This window comes from Mus caroli, chromosome 2 (genome assembly GCF_900094665.2).
Source record: "Mus caroli chromosome 2, CAROLI_EIJ_v1.1, whole genome shotgun sequence".
NCBI classification, from domain to species: domain Eukaryota; kingdom Metazoa; phylum Chordata; class Mammalia; order Rodentia; family Muridae; genus Mus; species Mus caroli.
In genome coordinates this window covers 171333469-171355808 of record NC_034571.1, presented here as the reverse complement: position 1 = coordinate 171355808, position 22340 = coordinate 171333469, and the positions used below count along the sequence as shown (strand labels likewise).

General features: G+C 45.2%; 1 protein-coding gene and 1 pseudogene across 4 annotated transcripts in view; one reads left to right on the top strand and one right to left on the bottom strand.

Moving 5' to 3' along the window:
* Myt1 (myelin transcription factor 1) overlaps positions 1-22340 on the bottom strand; it is a 62003-nt gene that overhangs the window by 6139 nt on the left and 33524 nt on the right. For 2 of the 4 annotated variants that reach the window (XM_021186542.2, XM_029474731.1), the window contains 11 exons: positions 22000-22090; positions 20601-20714; positions 18505-18719; positions 16998-17122; positions 15979-16248; positions 11285-11439; positions 10454-10516; positions 10258-10326; positions 6565-6627; positions 6069-6152; positions 1454-1675 (listed from right to left, as the gene is read on the bottom strand). In XM_021186542.2, the coding sequence (XP_021042201.1) occupies positions 1454-1675; positions 6069-6152; positions 6565-6627; positions 10258-10326; positions 10454-10516; positions 11285-11439; positions 15979-16248; positions 16998-17122; positions 18505-18719; positions 20601-20714; positions 22000-22090 (1471 nt within the window). The remainder of the gene's footprint in view (positions 1-1453; positions 1676-6068; positions 6153-6564; positions 6628-10257; positions 10327-10453; positions 10517-11284; positions 11440-15978; positions 16249-16997; positions 17123-18504; positions 18720-20600; positions 20715-21999; positions 22091-22340) is intronic. The other 2 variants (XM_029474730.1, XM_029474729.1) reach the window with 2 other exon arrangements.
* Positions 3172-5086, top strand: LOC110289420 (annotated as a pseudogene).

Genomic DNA, 22340 nt, shown 5'->3' with positions numbered 1-22340 from the left:
AGAACCAGAGCACTGATGCCTCAAAGTGTTATTCCTCTGGGCAGGGACTGAGGCTTGCACGCCCCACCTGCTGGCATTCTGGAGCACTGAACTCTGCGAGGGGGTCCTCAGAGCTAACCCCACCTGAGAGATCCTTCAGGATATGGATGTACCAGCATTCACAGGTGATTCCTTTAATATAGCTATTCAAGCAGAAAAAGAAAACATATAAAAACATGTGGATTATCACACACTACTTCATGATTGTGTGATTTCATCCACATCATAACTCAAGGTGGTGAGTGAAATGTACTGNGGAAGCACAGTGTTCAACTGCCCCGCCCACTTGGCCGAAGCTCTGGCGGTCTCTTCTGTGGTCTTCTTGGCATTTCCTTTATGGTCTGTATCCTGCAGTGATCCCAGCTGCCCAAATGAGACCACATTTTTTCTGTGCTCCTAACTAGGCCCCTCACTCTCTGAGGCAACTGGCTAGATACAAAGTTCTGTCTCCTTTCCTTTGTTACCCCATTTAGTAGGTATGCCAGGCCCTCCCCAGCTCCAGCTATATGAGAACTTGTCCTCCATACATCTCTGAGTAAGCTTCTNGCTTTTTCTCCAGAGTACATTTTGCCTACAGCTCTGCTGTTTTCCCCAATCCCTGATCACTATTCACCAGATTCAGTGATTCTTAACTTATTTAAACTATATGTTCCTACCCACCCTGCTCAACACACACTCAAAATGGCAATGGCAGGTTGTTCTTTTGTTCTCTGCTCTGTCTCTACTCCTGGATGCTAGGTTTTCTCTCTGTAAATGTTTTTGTTTAATGGATGCATTAACTTTGTAGGTGGAAGAAGAAATAAGGGTGAGAAGAAAGAAGAAAGGAAAGGAAGAAAGAAGGAACTAGGAATTGATTTTCACTCCAAACAAAAGTTACTAGACAAGATCAATGGCTTCTTAGAACAAAATGGAAAGGGACCTGGTGAAGCAAAGTCAACTCAGCCCCGTGGCAGGCACTGTGGGCAGGTGATAGAATGAGCACTGCCTAGACAAGAAGAGGTCTAGTTACCAGGTCCCTTGCAAAGCAAGCAAGGGCCTTTGCCCAAATTTCAAAACACGGGCCCAATGTAAGAGGTAGGGAACAAGGTATAGGAAACAAACTTCCTGAGAAATCAAATATGAGTAAAGACGGAGTCTGTTCATGCACGGCCTCTGTATTTAGCCTAACAATGCTCATGGGGACAATAAACACCAGGGTACAGAGGACACTTACGGGAACAAACACATGCTGAAAACAAAGCAAACACTATCTTGTACCAACAGTCTCCATAATTTCTCTTATTTAGCTACCTACTGGGGTCTTGCTTTCCCTTGCAGAACTGCTGTTCCCACTAAGTACCAGCATGCTCCCACCAACAGGAGTAATGTTCCAGACCAAAGGCCCCTGATTGTTGTTGACATGTGTGTCAGGTACCTTCGGTGGGTGAGGAAACTGCCGTTGGCATGGCCAGAGCCGTCGCAACCTGGGGTGGGGCAAGTAGGGCCCTCATTCTTCAGCGACTTCCACGAGAAAGATGAACCATTGAGAGCTCCCTCTTTCTGCCTCCGAGCAGCCAGTGGGCAGCCAGAAGCACTCCTGTGAGAGGCATATTTGCCGCTGATGTGGCCGAGCCCCACACAGCCTGGAACTGGGCACCTAGACACAGAAAGACTGAGGTGACCACAGGGGCCCTCGGTAAAAGGATCTGGGAATCCTGCACAGCCAGGCTCTAGATATCCAGCATCATGTACTTTATACTTTTGAGTGAGGCACGAAGTCAGCTGAATCCCATCGCTGGCTTTCCAGATGGGGATGTTATCCCTCTCCCTTTTTGCCCTTGGCTTTTGCCTAGCAGGGGCTGCAAATCAGGAGAATGGTGAGGGCACCCTAAGCCTGTTAACATACAGCTTCAGAGCTGTGACCTACCATNGCATGGTGCCCATGGGTATTTGGAGAACACAGTACTCAGACAGGTAGACTTTGACTACCCATAATCACCCTGCTGGAGACTGTCCAGGAGCCATTCCTTTGTTCCAGGTACTTGAATACAGAGATAGAAATACTATGGTGATAATATAGATGCAGATGACAAATGTCCTAGGCATGGTGTATGAAGGATTGGCTAGGACCAATGAGATAAGGAGAGCAGGGTCTCCAAGAATCTACCTAAAAGCTTCAATCTAAAAACTTCCAGCCCTTTCCAACAAATGCAACTCAATCAAGCTACCATTTGTCATATGTCCACTATATGCTAAGAACCAGGCAAATACATAGGATCCAAGGATATTGCTGCCATATTTTACAGAATTCTCTGTGGCTGCAAAGAAGTCAGGACAGGACATCTTCAGACAGAGGGCCAGAATCAGTCTCCTACTGTCAGGTAATCTCTTGCTGTCTACTGCTCCTAGGGCACAGGGCATAATGCCCAGTTGGAGAGTAGCAAGGTGGCAGCAGCAAGTTAGTACCCCATCTCAACTCCAGGAAACCCTTAGAGATGGTCTCCTAACTGCCTTTGCNAAGGCCCTGCTTCTTCTTCTATCTGAACAACCCCATTTTTCTCCTCTTCTCCCCTTCTTGCTCCTCCAGCCTACATAGGCCTCAGACAACATAGAATGTCTACAAGGTCAACACAAGGTAATCTCAGTCTGAAGCCCATAACAAGAACACCTCACAGAGGCTTTGGATAATTCACATTCAATGTCTAGCTTCTCAAATCTGTGAGGTATGGAATACCTAGGCCAAAGATAGCTAACCTGAATGTTGAGATGAGACCCCTACTGAGTCTCCAGTATCACAAACTCAAAAGACCAGCTGATACAGGCTCTTTAGTCACTTCAGACAGCTGAATTCTTCTAACTACTTGAAGAGGGTTATCTAACCTCCTTGCAAAGAGGAATCTCATATATAAGCAGTATTCAGGAGTGATTTTTTTTTCTCCTAACAATGGTGTCAAATCTTCAAAATCATGCTTGACATTATGTTGAGACATGAATATGGCATGANCCAACAGGCTTCCATGCTCCTTGGATNAGTTTGTCTTTTCCAGAATGAACAGTGGGGCATAGAAGCCATGTATGCAGTGATATGAGACATGGGTCCAGGACAGTAGAGAACAAAGGAGTAGCTCTCAGATCNGGAGTGGCTTGTACAACATGGACCTCCAGGAGAGTTCAATAGAGCAGGGAAAGTATCAACACCTGACCTCTACACTGGAAGCTCTGTTGACTTCTATGACCTCAAAGTGTTGACATGACTTAGTTTCAAACAATTCTTATATGAAATATTAAGAATGAGAATTCTAGCACAATCCTTGCAAAACTACAACTCACATGTGCTAACAAAACCCCACCCTTCCATAGGACTTGGTATACCCATTAGACTAAACGGTTGGTGGTGGCAACCCCCTCTGAATGATGTGAGGCTGGTTAGGCCTTTATTGTGTGGCTAACTCAATTTTGACTACAGCTGGAACAAACTGGGAGAAGTGTAATCCCAGGCCAAGTTGTTTTTTGCCTAAGTGAGTGACTGGGTGTTATTGGCCCAGTAAACAACACAGTCAGGGAAGGCCTGCTTCTTGAAAGCCCACTGGGCCCAGCCCCAACAAGCAGCCTAAATCCTGATAACCAACAAAAACAAAGACACCTGTTCTGTTTGCCTGGTGGGGAACCTTCTGTCCATTTTACTAATTGGTCAGTGGGTAATTCCTATTTGAGCCTGTGACAGGGCATACCTGCAAAAGAGTGAGTGCTGCAGGAAACTAGCTCTCTATCTTACAGCAGTACAAGTACCTACTGACTTCACCACATAAGGTCAAGGTTTGCCCATAAGCCCCCAGAGGAAATATCACCCACCCTACCCCCACTTTACCCCAGGAGAATGGAAATAGTCAACTGTATTTTTGCTTCAGAGACATGTGTCACTTAAGATCCACATAAGATGTGGCAACTTTCTAGAACTTCTGGTGAGACAATGATGCATTGCTTTGAGCTCTTTTCTGTCCCCCCACCTCCCAAAGTTCTAGCCCATGCACTGACAATAGCAAGTGATAAAAAAAAAAGACTCTTACTATGATATTTTGGTGGTCAAACCCAATTTCCCCAAGAAAAAAATGAAAAGGGATTAGAAGAAACTAGCCTTGAAGTAGCACCCTGATNCCTAACAGTGAGAAGTANCAAAATCTCCAAGCTTAAAAAGCTGTCTTTGGTTCCTAACTAGGAGACTTATATTTTTTAAAAAAATGAATAGAAGAAGCAATCAAAGATGGTAAAGCAGATGGTAATTTTAGTTCACCTGAACTGGGCCAACAACACCCAAATATTCACTTAGCAGAAAAAATAGACATCTTCAATGTGTTTTAAGAAAGAAGGAAAAGATACAGAGAGAAAGGAGAGTAACAAATGTTACTCGTTGACTCTCAGTAACTTTATTGGATTTATACAATGGTGAGAAAAATAAGACTGGGACAATGAGAAGAAGGTGGCTTGAGAGACTATTTTAGAGATTATATTGATGAAGGCAGGAAAGATGGTCAGAAAATAACATTCCATTGTGAAGGAAACTAAGAACCAGGACACAGGCGAGAGGTGTCATCATCGTCTTAGGTCAGAAAGTCCACATTGNTTTTACTCAATATGATTTTTTTCATGTATATGAACATACAGCTGCTTGAAACACTGTATGCCTTCCAAAAGTCAGTATCTACTCCTAACAACCAAATTATATTTATCACCTCTCATCCTGGTCAAATTACCAAGTATAGTGATATCAAATATGTTCTAGATGAAGACATGCCAATTTATTGTCAACCATAAGAAAAGGGATGACTAATCTTCAAGTTCCAGAAAATATCCTTCTCTCCCTTGATAAACTCTCTTTGCAGAAAAATCCCTTCCTGAGAGGAAGCAAATGGAAGAAATTGATCAAATGCATCAGGTAAAATTGGTGGGTTTTTATCTAAGTCAGGGAAGACGGTGCCATTATAATAGAGACGTATATAAGCTTGATAAGCTACTGGCTACTGTTGTTTTTATAAATAGCCAACTATGTAGTGTTTTAAAAGTTAGGTGAAGAGTAAACACAAATATAAAAGCCTTGACTTTGCCCTTTATGTATGCTGATTTCAGTGTCAAGATGAAGTTATATAAGTCTCTCCATGTAGCCCTTGCTCTCCTAAAATCTACTATGTAGACCAGGCCAGGCTGTCCTTGAAATCACAAAGATTTGCCTGTCTCTGCTTCTAGAGTGCTGGGATTAAAGGTATGTCCTACCATGCCAGGTTGTAAAAACTACTTTTTAAAAAATTACCCTAGCATCTAATAGGCCATACTTTGGAATTGATTCAGTTGTGTACATGACCAAGTTAAGACCAAAATGCTAGCTATGTGTTCTTACTTCACTGAATGACCCTTCATTTTTAAGCTAGAGAATTTTTACTCTGTATCTAACTGGTAATTAGAAAAAAAGAAACTTATAAGANAGAGAAAATAAAGACCAAGGATATCCTTTTTAGTCCCCAGACTCCCCTCCTTCATTAGTTCTAGACAGATGTGCTGATGGTCAGACAGGTAATATTCAAAGATTCATTATCATCCTAATGAACTGCCCTCTAAAACTTTATACCTGAACCCTCTTGTCAGACAAAAGACCCATGGGGACCCCAGAACCACTTTGGAGCAGTAGGATACTTAGCTTCCCAAAGCACCTCTAACTTGAACCCAGAGAATACACTCTGGGATCAATATCCAGGAATCAATGTGTCAAGTTCCAGTATTTCTGTAAAAATGAAGATTGTCATCAATCACTTTAGTGGCCAGGTGTGAGGAAAAGCCTAAAGTAAGTTGTTTCNTTTTGTTTTGGTTTTGAGACAGGCTCTCAATATGTAGCTCATGCAGGTTAAACTCAACGATCCTCCTGCTTCCAACCTCTCAACTTCTGGGGTTCCAGATTTGTATTCAAAAGGATTTGTTTCAGTTTTTGTTGTTTAGTTAAAACATTAAAAAAAAATCTCAACTTTTCAAAATAATGAAGGAGCCATCATGACCCAACATACTTCATCAACTCGGGGTCCTCCTTGTCATCCTTGGTAGGCGCCACCTTGAGTCCACTCTTCTTGGCACGTGGGCAGCCTGACAAACTGGTTTTGAAAGAGGAAAACATGCCACCTCAGTCCCAGAACAGCAGCTCCCTCACTGTCTGCCTCACGCTACTCCCTCAAGTTCTGTGGCCCCCTGTGGGGGTGGGAAGGAGGGAAGAAAGGATCAATCAGTCAGGTGACTCATTAGGTATGTTTTCGTGTGGAATAGACTTGATTCTTACAATCAAGCAGGGCAACAGAACAATCAAAAGTGGGAAACCTCTTCAGGAGCCTCTAAGCTGACACTTTGTCTTTTGATTTACTGCAAAGGGATAACTGAGCATGCTGGAAGCACCAACAATTCAAAAGAGATATAAATGGGCTCTAGGTGTTGGTAACTTTAATACCTTATTCAGAGCATTAGAACTTTGTCTAAGTCAGAACTTTCACCACTATCCTTATCCCCACTTACCTCCGGTGTGAAGCATAGTTCCCTGTTATGTGGCCAGAGCCATCACAGCCAGGTGTGGGGCACCTGCAGAGGAACATAGTATGANACAAGAGCTGATAAAGACATATGCCCCTTTGGGCTCAGCTCTCAACTGAGTCCATCAAAATCTTAAGCTCTAGGTCCCTCAAACATCCCACCCCCCTTTAAGCGCCTCTTTACAAAGGAGCATCACTACTTTAGTCTGTCATTGCCAGCAACAGGTATTTAATAGGATTATATCAGGGACTCAGGACTGAACCCCTGCCCTTCCAGGGAAACCCAGAAAGCCAATAAAAGAGTAGGTGAATGAGCCTAGCTTTACATGGGACAAAAAAAATAGAGGACTGGATTCAGCCCNCTGTGTTCACTGCATCCAAAGGAGAGTGTGTGTTTCTGGCTTAGCCTTTTATTAAGTTGCAGTCNTATATGATTATCTAGAACATATTTAAGCCTTATGTTCAATCATGAGAACTCAGAGATGTGCCCATGAGTACCTGCTATGCAGCCCCTGCAGCCTGATCCCTGCTTGGTGAGTATAGAACTTAGCCAGTGGCTTTTATGGGCACATGGACCCAGAAAAGATAAAATAAGAAACACAAAATAAAGAAAAAAAATCAAGGTTTATACATCCAAAACTGTCTCGGGAATATATCCCACACAGTGGTAGAAAGTATACTATAATATTATGAACATGGACTTTTCTTGAGTTATTTTCTCCCAAATGGAAAATCATGCAGGCGTTGATTGATGAGGCTGACTTGGAGGTAGACCCATCTCATCAGATCTGCTGCTTTGCATCTTGCCAGTAATTACAGTGTCATCCTATGGGAATCAGTGAGCATTTGGTATTGGTTATCCAAAGTGCTGCTCCATGGCACCCAGTCCCTAGGAAGCCTCTGACTTCATCTATACAAGCAGTATCTGACCTTTGAAATATAGTACTTCTTATATGAAGGACAGAAGCTAGAAGTCTGGCATCCCAGAGGATGGCATAGCTGGCATCATTTCTTCTGACTTTATTTCTGCGTGTCTCTCCCTGCCCCCCAAACTTTGAGGGTATCTTCCCAGACTCCTCAGGTCCCTCACAGTGTAAGATACTGGATACTTCTTTGGCTCTCAAGCCGTTGACCCACCAAATCTTTCTCTAGTCTTCATGAGACCATGTAGTGGGTGTACACTACAGTAGTAGGGCTATGTTACCACCATGGTAGCCCTACTGTCCAGAAGTCCAAGTACAGGGAACTGAGAATAATTCCTCCATGCTTTCAGTAGAAAGAAGCTCAGTCTGAGACTCAGGAATTCTACTCCTTGTCTTCATGTCAAGGAAGCATCCAGCAGAGGTTTAGTACAGAAAGCNGTGGTCACTCAGCAGCCACACAGCAACCTAGGCCTCTGAGCCATGAGTTGCACCAGGGGTGAGGTGCAGATATACTCAACAGCACCTGTGAGTCTTGGGANGGTCTGTGGCTTCCCGAGAACAAGCCAGTGCCTAGAATGCAGGAGAATGTTCTGTGTTCCTTGTAAAGCCATTACTTGATGGCTTTCCTGAAAGTTACACTTAAAGAGGATAGTGTCCATATAGTAAGAGGACTGAGTTTCCTTGATATACTCCTTATGGAAGCAGCCACAAAAATTAGAGCCTCTATCCTGACTATCATCTGCTTCTAAGTGGAAAAGAAGGAAGAATTTATACCTAAATATGATTCTGCCTTGGTGGTACCTCAGATCTCTCTGTGTGTCTCATTCCTGTANTGCAGAAAAGCTGCCAACCCTCTTGACAGCCTGACATGCCTCAACTGTATGGAGTAGTATGTACATTTACACCATGATGAACTGAGCAGCTCTAGGCAGCCCCTTATCACACACAGGAGGAGAGTAAACGCTCCTGAAACTTGCTTAAAAACGGAACATGCCAGATCATGTCTGTATTTTAGCATTTTTAGNGAGACCACAAAAAGAGCTCACTTGCACTACTTTGGACAGTCTGATATCTACACAGACAAAACAAGAATCCAAGGAGCACTGGGGTGTCAGGAAATGTAGAAAAGAGGTCATATTCACCTTCCCCCAAGACCACACTGGAGTCTACAGCAACAAGGCAATGGACCCAGAAAAAGCTCTGGAACAAGAAGTGCTCAGGAGTCAGTACAGACGCCTGAGACGTATATCCATATAAGGAGGCTTTCCTCCACTGTTCCCACAGAAGCTTTATGTTAAAGTTTTTTTTTAAACAGGCTTGGGGTGCAGACCCTCCCAGGGTCTACCTTCCAATNGATCAGCCAAGCTTCCTCTTGTTGGCCCTGAATGTCAGTTTCAGGGCCACAGAATATACAGTTATATCCTGATATAGGGAGTTCTCTAGGGCCTGAGTTCAAAAAGGAAGCAGATATAAAAATGACTATGAGGGTAGGGAGAGAATACAACAAAGATAATGAAGTGTGGAGGGATGGCATGGGGGCGGGGGGTTGGAGGGATGGCATGTAGGGGGAGGGGGGGGGAGAAGTTCCCTGAGGCTACAGGACTGAGTTCTCCAACTTTGAGTTTCATGACTAAACTACAGTGTTAGTGAGTGAATGAGTAATTTGAGCCTACAGGGTATGCAACTGACATTCACTACCAGAAGGAATGGAGCTGATTAGAGAAGAACAGAGTGGACACTGGAAAACCATGGATTTCTGTCCTAGTGTAAATCAGCTCAAGTCCCTTCTGCTATTAGCATTCTAGCTCCTTGTCCAAAAGACACTAGTACACAGCACCTATCTAGTCCTAAATCAGATCCAGGGAGTCTTGGCCTGGGTTCACAGACCCTATAACAAAGGACTGTGAGAGGGAGGGCCCCGGCCCTGTTGTGAGGAACTGAACAACAGGATAGTATCTCCTTCTTCCAATGTCTCTACTCAGCTCTGGTCACCTGAATAAGGTAACCACAGCTCGGGGTCATGGAGGCTATAATGTCACAGATCAATAGAGAAAATGAAAGCCAGAAACAATGGAGGCACTAGCTCCAGCTCCAAGAGAACAGATGCCTGGAAACCTCTGGGTGCTTGCTCCTCTCTTCTGAGGACTGTCAGGCAAACTGACAGTTGTGGGTGCCCATAGAACCTGGTCTGCACATGTGTTAAGGCAGAGAGGCACAGAAGCAGGGAGAGATCCAGCAGAGAGAAGGCAAAAAGCACTGCGTAGGACTGGGAGGGCACAAGGGAGAAACAGAACAGCCAAGGCAGGCAGGGTTGGGGTGGGAAGCAAGGAACATTCTCTGGTATTAGTGACAGTTCATTTGACAAGAGCCCCGTAGCCTATAGCCACTAAGTCACAGCCAAGTTCCAGCTTTTCTCAGTATCTAGAGTGGAAATAGGAAAAGCAGGCCCGGCAGCCCTGTCAGAGTCCTTGGGAGTAGCTGGGGAAAGAGCTGGAGCAGTACAGGAACTCTGCTCCAACAAGTGAGACAGACAGTGCTCAGAGGTTCAGATTGCTCAAAGCTGGAGTCACAGGTGCAAGGACAGCCCAGCCAAGCAGAATCAGCCCTTTCAAGCCCTGCTCCTCTTCCCCATCCCAGGAAGGCAGAGCCAGCCTGGGNTGGTATCTTAGAGAAGGCTGACTTGATAGGAGCCTCACAAAGGAGAGAGCAAAGCTAGAGCTGCCCAAGAGATAGGCAGTCAGTGAGCGCAAACATACTTGAGGTCAGCAGAGTGGGCAGCCATGAGGTTTCTGAGGCTCTTGTCAGCAAGAGGGCAACCAGAGAGGCTGAAAGAGAAGAGATGGGATATGGGGTGAGCCATAGAGGGGAGCAGAGGAGATGAGGAAGAACCCTTCCCCCCTACACACACATACACAAAGCACCGGAGCCAGACCAGAGGAGCAGGGCACGAACCTGCGATGGGAGGCATAGTTCCCGGTGATATGGCCACTGCCGTCACAGCCGGGGGTGGGACAGCTGGACAAAGGAAAAAGAGCATCAGAACAGAGAACCATGCACACCTGTAGGCCTTCCCCCAGAACAAGTCAATTAAAAGCAGGTGGCCATCCTCAGATCACAGCTCTCACCTTTGGGACTGGAAATTTCTCCTATACAACTTAACTCAAGAAGGAAAAAGAATTTGAAGTTAGGATGCCTCTGACACATGAGTGTTGTGTGTGCATATGCATGCTATGTGTAGACATTTGTGCTTGTGGACATGTAGATGGAGTACTCCTCCCTTCTCCAGTTCCTAAAGCAGCCCAATTTTCTCTGAGAATGAGAACACAGACCCAGCCAGCCTGGGAAGGCCTGGTGCCCAGGTAGAAAGAAAATAGCTAGCGGTGTACAGTAAAAGGACAGGAGGATCCCTCTACCCTCCATAAAATTAGCTCTGCGTACAGGTGAGAGTTTAGATCAACAGTGGAAAAGGTGCTATGCATAGCCCTTCTAAGTCTTATAGAGGACATGTAGCAGTAGAGGTTAATGAAAGACACTTGCCTGTTCCACCTTGAGGTCCAGCAGCTCCCAGAGCTGAGAGCTGCTGTCTGAACCTCTCTGCCCACGATACAATACCCATCTTGCCCTGATCTGTTCTAGATTGTGGGCTGGATCATGTTCATATCCATCTCAGTGCAAAGCTGAAAGGAAACTCATCACTGTAAGCTACCTGGATCTCGGTAGTTGCTGGGTTCTGGGACCAGGTCTGCTTTCCCTGGGAAGCCCGTCTGCCAAGGGNTCACTTACGTGAGAAGCTCCTTCTTTATGTCCTTGGAAAGAAACTTCAGCTTAAAGTTGGTTAGGGTGACTTCCCCTGGATACTTCCGCTCCTCAAAGTTCTCTTCTGACACCTCCTGATCATCTGCTTCAGAAGAAGCAAAGGAGTGTGCTGCTGGCTCTGACTGAAGAAAACAAAAAACAGGGAATGTTTTAACAACTGGCAAAGAAGTCAGATGTCCAACTTAGTGGGAAACAAAGGGAGAGGGAGAGTAATGGAAAGTGGGAAACAAACAGAGGGAGAGGAATGGAAGATGCCTGATCTAAGAGCTTTCTGGGGGGCAAATTATGACTAGGAAGTGTGAGGAGAAGGAAGGGACCCTTCAGTAGTACTCACAAGATATTTTACCTTATGAAAGAGGGAGAAAGACCTAGCAACCCCAAGACAGAAGACCACACTAGGAAAGCCAGGGCACTCAGCCTTGGCCCACCTCCATCACGTTACCACAGAATGGACACCCAGGTGCAGTTATTTAGGGCTCAACTATCAGGAAGNACTAAATAAGGTTGCTGAGGTATTTCTAAGCTGAGGTGGATAACATACTAGTAGCCTAATGATAATCATAGTAAGCCTGAGACCCCTGGTGCACAACAGGATGCCTTGATTAGATCAGACACTTAACCAACACCACTAACTGATCTCTAGGCCTGGGAGTATTTTCTTACTACCCATAGCCCCAGGGGTGTGGCACCTGGAGTGAGGAACAACAGCCCTTCCATTGAAAGCCAGGGGTCCTACAGCCTTAGAATAACAGCTTCTAGCAAAACAGGTACACAAGATTTTAGGTTCCAGAAATGTACCAACTTGCTATGTGGGTTTCAATAGGCTATGTAGGCACTGCATCTGAAAAGTTGCAACCCTTAAATAAGAGAAACCCATGAAGCTGCAGCAACACCCAGAGCAGCTCTGGGGAGCCAGACTGTAGTAACTGTTACGATTTGTGTCATTAAACAAAGCTCTAGGATAGTGATTTGTTTGCCTAAACATTTGGACAAAGGTCCCAAGAAAGACACATTTAGGAGAAGTCTTTAGGGTGAGTGAAGCTAGGAAGTAGAGGCGCCATAATAGGGGCTGAGTGTACCCATAATATCAGGACAATTNCTGCCAAAATTGGTGAGCCATTGGGAAGAACTGATGAGAGGGACTGAGTAAGAAACACAGAGCAGAGGGAGAGGAATGGAAGATGCCTGATCTAAGAGCTTTCTGGGGGGCAAATTATGACTAGGAAGTGTGAGGAGAAGGAAGGNAGAAACACAGAGCAGAGGGAGAGGAATGGAAGATGCCTGATCTAAGAGCTTTCTGGGGGGCAAATTATGACTAGGAAGTGTGAGGAGAAGGAAGGTTTAGGAAAACTTGGCGAAGTCTGCAGGTAGAGCGTGGGGGAAGGCCTCAGCAGGAGGACCTCAGGACCTCTAAGAGAGATCCCACTGCAAATGGTACATCATTTCTAGGGAGACAATGATGTTGCAAGAGGATATGCTGAGGAAATGGAATAAAAAGACCAGAACTGGGCTAGAGAGATGACTCAGCAAGTANGAGCACTGACTGCTCTTCCAGAGGTCCTGAATTCAATTCCCAGCAACCACATGATGGCTCACAACCATCTGTAATGTTATCTGATGCCCTCTTCTGGTGTGTCTGAAGACAGCTACAGTGTACTCATATAAATAAAATAAATAAATCTTAAAAAAAAAAAGCTGAACAAATAAAAAGGCAAGGAAAGGTCCCAAGACATCCACCAACCCAAGCCCAATAAATAAGCTGAGAAGCCACAGTTAGGAGAGCAGTGAAGAACTTAACCCTGGGATTAAAGCATGAATCATGTAGGTTTCTAGGCCCAAGAATGAGAGAAAATAGTGAAGACATTACACAGAGGGCACCCAAACTTCTACTAGGGCTCCTGCCTAGTGCAAGAAGGAACCAACTACTACAGATTTGGATAGATATGGCTCTGTGTGCACTTCCTTTCTGTGAGGGCTAATTCCCCATACTCTTCTAACCCAAGTTATCCCAAAGGGCTGTTAACTACGCTGTGTTACCTAGAACAGAAGCCCAGTCTAACCCAAGTTAACCGAAAGGGCTGTTAACTATGCTGTGTTACCTAGAACAGGAGCCCAGTCTAACCCTCTAAAAATTGGGTAATCCTCAGTCTTACCCAAGGATGGAATAAGTGTTTGAAAGAGGGACTAACTTACAGACAAGTAGATTTGGGTGGGGCTGGCCTACCTCATCCACCTCCTAGAGGTATATGGCCCAACTCCCTCCAGATATTCCTTCCAGAAGGTGGAGACTGCTAGTCTCACACTGGCTGTCCAAACTGTTTCTTAGGAAACATCTTAATAGGGTGGAGAAACTCACACATTTTACATTCAGGTGTGTAGAACAATAGGAAAGGGAACGCTCCAGCTCAGACTCTGATGCCAAGTTATTGTTCTCTCCCCATTCAGTAGTCATCTTGGGGACTCAGGTCTTTGCCCACCACAAGGATCCCATGCCAAGACCCCTGTGCCAGAAGTTCCTCACTGCTCTTGGTCCAAGGAACGAGGCATCAAACCACTGTCTGGACAGCAACTGCTTTTGATGGACTACATTAGGGAAGTGGAGCAAGGAAGCCTGGGGAGCTATTGATAAAAGGCTCAAGAAACAAGCTTTTCCCAAATCATCCNCAGGAGATACAAAACACCCCTCTCCTCTTTGGAAAGTCTACATTGTTGCTACCCACTAAATTCTGAGTGTAACAATGCAGGAGAAACCTTTGCTGCAGGCTGTGACCTGAGTTTTGAATGGCCTGAAGATGAAGAATCCTGTATGAAAAGAGATAGACCTTGAAGGCTCTACATAAACCTCTTAAGGAAAAGATATCTAAGAAGCAAGCAGTGTTCACAGCAGTCCTGAAAGCAGCTGAGAGCCTACACACTAAGGTCACATATATGACCCCTGGCACCCACCTCCTCAGGCTCTTCCTCTCGAAGCCGACTAGGTTTGGTGTAGTCTAGAGGACGGTCCCACTCATCCTGGCGAGAGGCCTGGCTGGACTGGGGTGAGGTCATAGAGCTGCTGGGGGCACTGGTGCTGCTCTGACGCTGAGAGACATCAGGAGACTTGACACCAGGGCTGCTACTGCAGCTGCTACTGCTGGGGAAAGTGTTTTCCCGCTTGCGATGTTTATGCATGCTCAAGTCCAGAGTTCCATTTTCATCTACCTCAATGTCCACAGCCTGCAAATATGAAGGTTAAGAATAGGGTTAGCNGAGCACTGACTGCTCTTCCAGAGGTCCTGAATTCAATTCCCAGCAACCACATGATGGCTCACAACCATCTGTAATGTTATCTGATGCCCTCTTCTGGTGTGTCTGAAGACAGCTACAGTGTACTCATATAAATAAAATAAATAAATCTTAAAAAAAAAAAGCTGAACAAATAAAAAGGCAAGGAAAGGTCCCAAGACATCCACCAACCCAAGCCCAATAAATAAGCTGAGAAGCCACAGTTAGGAGAGCAGTGAAGAACTTAACCCTGGGATTAAAGCATGAATCATGTAGGTTTCTAGGCCCAAGAATGAGAGAAAATAGTGAAGACATTACACAGAGGGCACCCAAACTTCTACTAGGGCTCCTGCCTAGTGCAAGAAGGAACCAACTACTACAGATTTGGATAGATATGGCTCTGTGTGCACTTCCTTTCTGTGAGGGCTAATTCCCCATACTCTTCTAACCCAAGTTATCCCAAAGGGCTGTTAACTACGCTGTGTTACCTAGAACAGAAGCCCAGTCTAACCCAAGTTAACCGAAAGGGCTGTTAACTATGCTGTGTTACCTAGAACAGGAGCCCAGTCTAACCCTCTAAAAATTGGGTAATCCTCAGTCTTACCCAAGGATGGAATAAGTGTTTGAAAGAGGGACTAACTTACAGACAAGTAGATTTGGGTGGGGCTGGCCTACCTCATCCACCTCCTAGAGGTATATGGCCCAACTCCCTCCAGATATTCCTTCCAGAAGGTGGAGACTGCTAGTCTCACACTGGCTGTCCAAACTGTTTCTTAGGAAACATCTTAATAGGGTGGAGAAACTCACACATTTTACATTCAGGTGTGTAGAACAATAGGAAAGGGAACGCTCCAGCTCAGACTCTGATGCCAAGTTATTGTTCTCTCCCCATTCAGTAGTCATCTTGGGGACTCAGGTCTTTGCCCACCACAAGGATCCCATGCCAAGACCCCTGTGCCAGAAGTTCCTCACTGCTCTTGGTCCAAGGAACGAGGCATCAAACCACTGTCTGGACAGCAACTGCTTTTGATGGACTACATTAGGGAAGTGGAGCAAGGAAGCCTGGGGAGCTATTGATAAAAGGCTCAAGAAACAAGCTTTTCCCAAATCATCCNCAGGAGATACAAAACACCCCTCTCCTCTTTGGAAAGTCTACATTGTTGCTACCCACTAAATTCTGAGTGTAACAATGCAGGAGAAACCTTTGCTGCAGGCTGTGACCTGAGTTTTGAATGGCCTGAAGATGAAGAATCCTGTATGAAAAGAGATAGACCTTGAAGGCTCTACATAAACCTCTTAAGGAAAAGATATCTAAGAAGCAAGCAGTGTTCACAGCAGTCCTGAAAGCAGCTGAGAGCCTACACACTAAGGTCACATATATGACCCCTGGCACCCACCTCCTCAGGCTCTTCCTCTCGAAGCCGACTAGGTTTGGTGTAGTCTAGAGGACGGTCCCACTCATCCTGGCGAGAGGCCTGGCTGGACTGGGGTGAGGTCATAGAGCTGCTGGGGGCACTGGTGCTGCTCTGACGCTGAGAGACATCAGGAGACTTGACACCAGGGCTGCTACTGCAGCTGCTACTGCTGGGGAAAGTGTTTTCCCGCTTGCGATGTTTATGCATGCTCAAGTCCAGAGTTCCATTTTCATCTACCTCAATGTCCACAGCCTGCAAATATGAAGGTTAAGAATAGGGTTAGCAAACTGAGTCACTTCCTGAAAGTGTTTTTTTGTCACAATACTGACTCTTGTAGAAAGAAGCAATCAATGGCCTGTTTAGAGGAAAGAATTAGCGCCATATCCTAACCTCATGTGAAGAAACCCTGCAGCCCAGCCCCTTTCTCCTACAGATTAGGAAGCCAGACCCTTGAGACCACTGCACGTTTTAGTGAAAACAGGACTTTGACCCTAAGACATGTCAGTCACTACTAACTTCCAGAAAAGCATATAGGAACACAGTATGAGCCTGACCTTGAGTTTCACAGCACAAAAACTCTTTTCATGGCTGCTCACCTACCCTTTTGGGTTATATGAGCCATTACCAGATGGTCAAATGTAATAAAAAAAAATGTCAGCTAAGGGCTAGAGAGATGTCTCAGCTGTTAAAAGCATGTATTAGTCTTTNAGAGGACCATGCTTAGCTCAGTTTCCAGCACCTATATCAAGCATCTCACTATAGCCTATAACTCCAGTTCCAGGGTATCTGATGCCGTCTGGCTCTGGGCACCTGCACACATATGATGCACATAGACAATGCAGACACAGTCATGTGCACATAAATAAAACATAAATATTTTTAAATAAACATCAACTAGTTTCCAGTTGCTCTTGGCACCAGCNATAGCCTTACTGTAATTTTCTCAATATAAACTCTACCCATTCTTCTCTCCCCAAAGGGTTTCAGGATTGTATGTTTACCTTGCTGGGGAGGTCCTGTGGCTTTGTGCTGAGGTTCTCTGGCATCTCCCAACATCGAGTGGAGAGGTTCAGGATGGCTGTGGCAGCCATGTGTGCAGCCTCAGCATCATGAGAGTAATCGAAGCCTACAGAAGAAGATAAAGTATTCTTATAAAACCACTGAAAGATTAGACTGCACCTGGAGGAAGTGACTTTGGTAAAGGCTGGATGCTAAAAGGGAACATCCTAGACTAACATAGACAAAGACAGAAGCAGCAGACAAATGGGNAGAGAGCAAGGGGTCAAGGCATAGTACTCCCACATTATCACTCACTTCTTCTACTGCTCTTGCCTCCAGCACTGAAAATACATCTCATTTCTGACCTTTTGGTCAGAAATTTGGTCAGAAATAAGAANACTCTAGAAATATACTCTAACAGACTTAATAACTTCAAACAAACAACAGGGGAAAAAAACCCATGTCCACCAACAAATACTTTTGATTCTNTAGTTCTTGTAAATAGGATACATATTTGGGATAAACACACCTGGAAAAGTTTGTNCTAGCAAAAGATGTTATTATGCTTTTGCTGACTTTATGTCCCCAATAATTACTGCTTCCTTAACAAAGCAATACTACTGTAAGTGTATAGTTTTATTTTTTTCTGGTAATTATGCTGCAATTTTAAAATCGCCCTCAGAAGTGATATTGTGAGTAAGTAAGGAACCACCGTTATTTCCAGAAAGATTCAGACGAGTGGAAAACTGATTTTTGGCCCCTTCCCAGCAATGCCAGCACAGCTTCCAAGCAAGTGCATGTGCTTGAAGATGCTTGAGAATGGCCAGCAGAGTCTGCTAGTGTTCAGAAAAAACTCATCCCAGAGGCTACTAACCCTAAGAACTGTAACCCTAACAAGTTAGAAACTTGTCTTTGCTATCTGTGGAGCAGACAAGATCAGCTGGGAGATCTCTGGGTCTCCCAGTGCACTGGGTACATTTCCATCTTGCATTCATTTCTGAGGCTAACCACAAAGAAGTGCAGTGAATGACAAGAAAAGGCATGGATGATTATTCTAGAACATTTCCAGGAGTTACTTTTGTCAGTATAATTGCCCTTAAAATGTGCTGGTAATGTCAAGAAAATACCATTTCCAGTAAGATGGTCCCCAGGAAACCAAGAAGCTTCCTGCCATGGTACCACCCTATCCTGTTGGACTCTCCTTAAAGGTGATTCTGGAAGTGGACACCCCAGGGCAGACCACATCAGTGAATCGATTCTTAAACCTCTGGACATACACACCCATAACAGACCCATGACTTTCTTAAGAAACACATAAAGGCTCAAAGTGAACATGGGTAAAATGCAGGCCCTAATGATACCACAACTGGTCCACTGGAGCAGCTGAAGAGAGAGAGAGGATTCAGGCTGACACCCTGTCCCTCCTAGCTCCCAAGAGAATCCCTCCCCCACTGTCCCTCTCAGGAGCAATGTGAGAGGAGAGACATTAAACAATTCTCCCCAACTTACATTGGAAGGCTTTGGGTGAGGTTTCGCTGGTCTGAATCTTTGGGGCAAGCATACGTTTGCCAAAAACCTGAGCATCAAAACTTGCGTAGTCAAAGGTGACTTTGGAGAACTTTTCCAGCTCCTTGGCCAAGTTGGCCCTGGGCGTGGCGGGAGCCACATTGGGTCGGTAGCTCCCATAAGGCGGAACCTCAAGCTGCTTCACAAAACACATGGGCCTGGGGTATGAGACAGAGATGCAGAGTCTGTAAGGTTGGGACTCAAAGACCCCATGCTACCTCTTCCCCAACCCTCCAATGGCCCAAGCCAGGTCTTCATGCATCTAGGTGATAAGGAAAACCCAGGGAGATACACACAACCCTGCCCCTAATGTTTGCTCAAAATTCTGCCTCCTAGAATTAAGGGACCCTNGGATAGACCCATTATCAGTTGCCTATAAGGAGGAAACAATAGAACNTGAAAGAAATAATAATGTGTTCTTATGCCAGTATTATGCTCAAGTAGCAAGCCTGAACTTCCTCCAAAATGTAAGAGAGCAAGTTNCACGAGCTCAGCTACACAACAATGAGTTTCTGAACAGGAAGCTCAGANGTGGAGGGGAAATGGAAGAAAGAAGGAGCTCCAGCAAATGCCCCAGCTCTCCTTATTTTGATCTGTAATGAGCAATGGCTCCAGTGATCAGCGGTTCTTGGAAATGATGGTGAGGATACCTGAGAAACTTGAATGTGGCTGAGGAGAGAACCAGAAGGCTGGTACTGTAAGACCATCCTTAAGGTCCTGTGAAGATCACATAACAGCAGTGATAAGATGGGCTCTATGGTGGAATGAAGTCCTAGGCTGGGCACTATGCTCAGCAACTCCTGGGGAAGCTACAAGAGCAAGACCATCTGATACCCTCAAGGAGACATTTAACTTGACCTCTACATTGGTGTCACTTATTGGTGAAAGGATCAACAAGCAACTGACAAGAAGCTGGAAGGAAGAACAAATAAGATGGACAACTATGCTACCTGGGACCCACAAAGTCAAAGGTGTCCATGAATGGAACACAAGTACTCCACAGAACAGGAAAATAAGTTCCTATACCCCTAAGCTGTGTTTTGTGGTAACACACCTATTGAGAGTCCCTTTGGAGTTGGCCAGGAAATGACCAGGGTAAAGCACTTCCAAGGAAAGTAGCCAAGAAGGAAGATGGTTATCAGGGGTCCTATAAAGAGGCAATAGTGCCATGTCAGCCAGTGGTTGGCTTTGCTGAGTACATGGTCTTGTCTCCCACACTGCATATGAGAAGAGAAACATGGAACAGGAGTCTAAGAACCAGGGAGAAGGAGTTGTGAGTTCTATATTCTCAGGAAAATGAAGAACTGTGTATAATGAGTGAAGATCAAAAGTGACATTATATTCTCAGTCAGTGACTTGAATGAACCTCCAACCCAGAAGGGGACTATAGTTCACTTCAAATAAATCTTTTAAGGCAGGCCATCTAGGAACATGAGCCCAAACTTCTGGCCTTATTTATAACACTCACTTTCCAAGGTTACCTGTATGGAGAGGCACTAGGCAAATTTGTCCTGGTTGTTCTGTCAGAAGGACCCTCAATGATAGCATGCACGCACATGCATTAGAACACATTTGTAAGCTTATCTATATGGGTGTACATATATAAAGAGCATGCAGACATGCATATCCCTACAGGTACCTATGCCTGCTGTTGTCTCTAATGCTTAGTACCCACAGGAGGCAGCACTCAGAGGAGCAAGTCCTCTGCCCTTCTTTCCTCTGCTTCCTTTCCTCTGCCCCACATCCATCCTGATGTGGGAGACATAAGGACAACTAGGTGCTCCCTGTATAGTGAGGTCCTCAACTAGTATAGTCTGCTATCTCTACACACTAAGACTGAATAATTTTCCTGAATGTATCAGATGTCTTAGGAGAAAGAAGGGCAGAACACACTGTGGCTAAGGATAGGCAGCTGTTTGCACCTTGGATGAGGCACTTTGAGTGTAAGTGTCTTGTGTGCCAAGAAGCATATGCATACCACACAGCCATAACACTGAAGTTCCTGAAGATATTTGGAAAGTACTTCTAATCTCACCTACCTGAGGATCCGATCTGAATTGGAGTTATTTTTGGGAGGATCTCCTGTCTGCAATTGCTGCTTCTCATGAGATTTGGCTAATTTTTCAGCAGCAGCAATGGGACATCCAGATAAACTAGAGGAAAGAAAAGGAGAGACATCTGAGCCTTTTCTCCAAGGTATGTTTGTCCCAGGTTGCCAAATATGTGGTCCTGGGAGAAACACCATTTCAGATACAAGAGTTCTAGGTGTAGAAAGCCCAGGGTCAGTAACACACCTGTCATCCCCACAAGACAGATTGTTCCTCCATCTCTGTCCTCAACCACAGAGAACAAACTTCTTAGGCCAATTCTGTTTGGGATAATTCACAGAAAATGAAATATACTCTAAAGCTCTATAAACTGTGAACAAAGGATTCTTCTACAAGGATAGCTGTCAGAATCAGCCTTCTTCTCCCTCTTCTCCCATCTCTCCCCTTTCAAATGCCCNGGCTGGATAACTCAGGCAAACCAAAGGCTATGTTCAGACCACAACTTGGGTACTGCCTTTGGAGTATACTAGCCCTCCTCAGGATCTACTATGAGCTCAGCTACCAGCTCCTGGGGCAGCAAAGACCTCTGCCTGGTCTACAAAGTGAGTTCCAGGACAGCCAGGGCTATACAGAGAAACCCTGTCTCAAAAAACCAAAAACCAAAAACCAAACAAAACAAAAAAAAAAAAAAAGACTGTCCCCCACCTTATACCACAAAACTCTAAACTTTAATCTTTGGGATAACCCTTCATGAAGCTACTCACTCTCTGGAGGGATTCTATCCTTGTGGGGACAGCCAGACAGGCTGCGGTGATGAGGGTACAATCCAGTAACATGGCCAGTGCCATCACAGCAATCNATAGGGAATCCAACCTCTTTTCTAACAAACTGACCTCTAAAGCCTAGGTATTCTTTCCAAAGCACATAACTACCACGGCCCAGACAGACCCTGTCAAGCTTATAACTCTCTTGGTGGGGTATGGTCCCTTCTTGGATAAGATGAGCCAACAAATAAATCTGTCCAGTAGCCTGGAATCCCCATGTCCATTTGATCTCATCACCCACTCAGAGTAACTCTAGACATTCCTATCCACATCCAGGTTTTTCCTTCCACCTGTGAGCAAGAGCTACTATGCAGANGTTTTCTGAAAACACAAACTCTCTACTTTCTCTCATCACAGCAGTATCAGATTTCTCACACGATCACCTCAGTTCACAGAGTACTTGCAGAAACACCAGAGAATGGCCAACCCTTCAGCTGACACCTGCCAAAGCAGGGAGCTATATGTCTGTCCAGAACCTATTCCAGATAAAGGCTCAAGGCCCAGGCAGGGACATATACTACAGGCCCAGCCCTAATTTCCTACCATGCCCCAGCTTAATTCACTACCTTCTGTGAGTATTTCGGTTGCTGTTCACATGGCCTTGGCCCGTGCAGCCAGGAGTAGGGCACTTCAGTACATTTTCATGCATGGCCAAGACTGTAAGAGAAGCAGAGAGAACAAGTAATGAGAGCAGGCATGGCTACAATGGAGAACGGCCCAAGGAAGGTCNGGAGTCCTNTACAAAGGCTGCAGCTGTGTAAGCAGAGTGCATGGCACTCAGAGCCTAATGAACTCAGTCAAGCACGTCCACTTGGACCCTGCCTCCCACAGAAGAAACTAGACTGTCTCTGAGCTTCATTTTCATAATTTCTGCCTCTAGTCTAAGAATGATAACAGACATCCAATC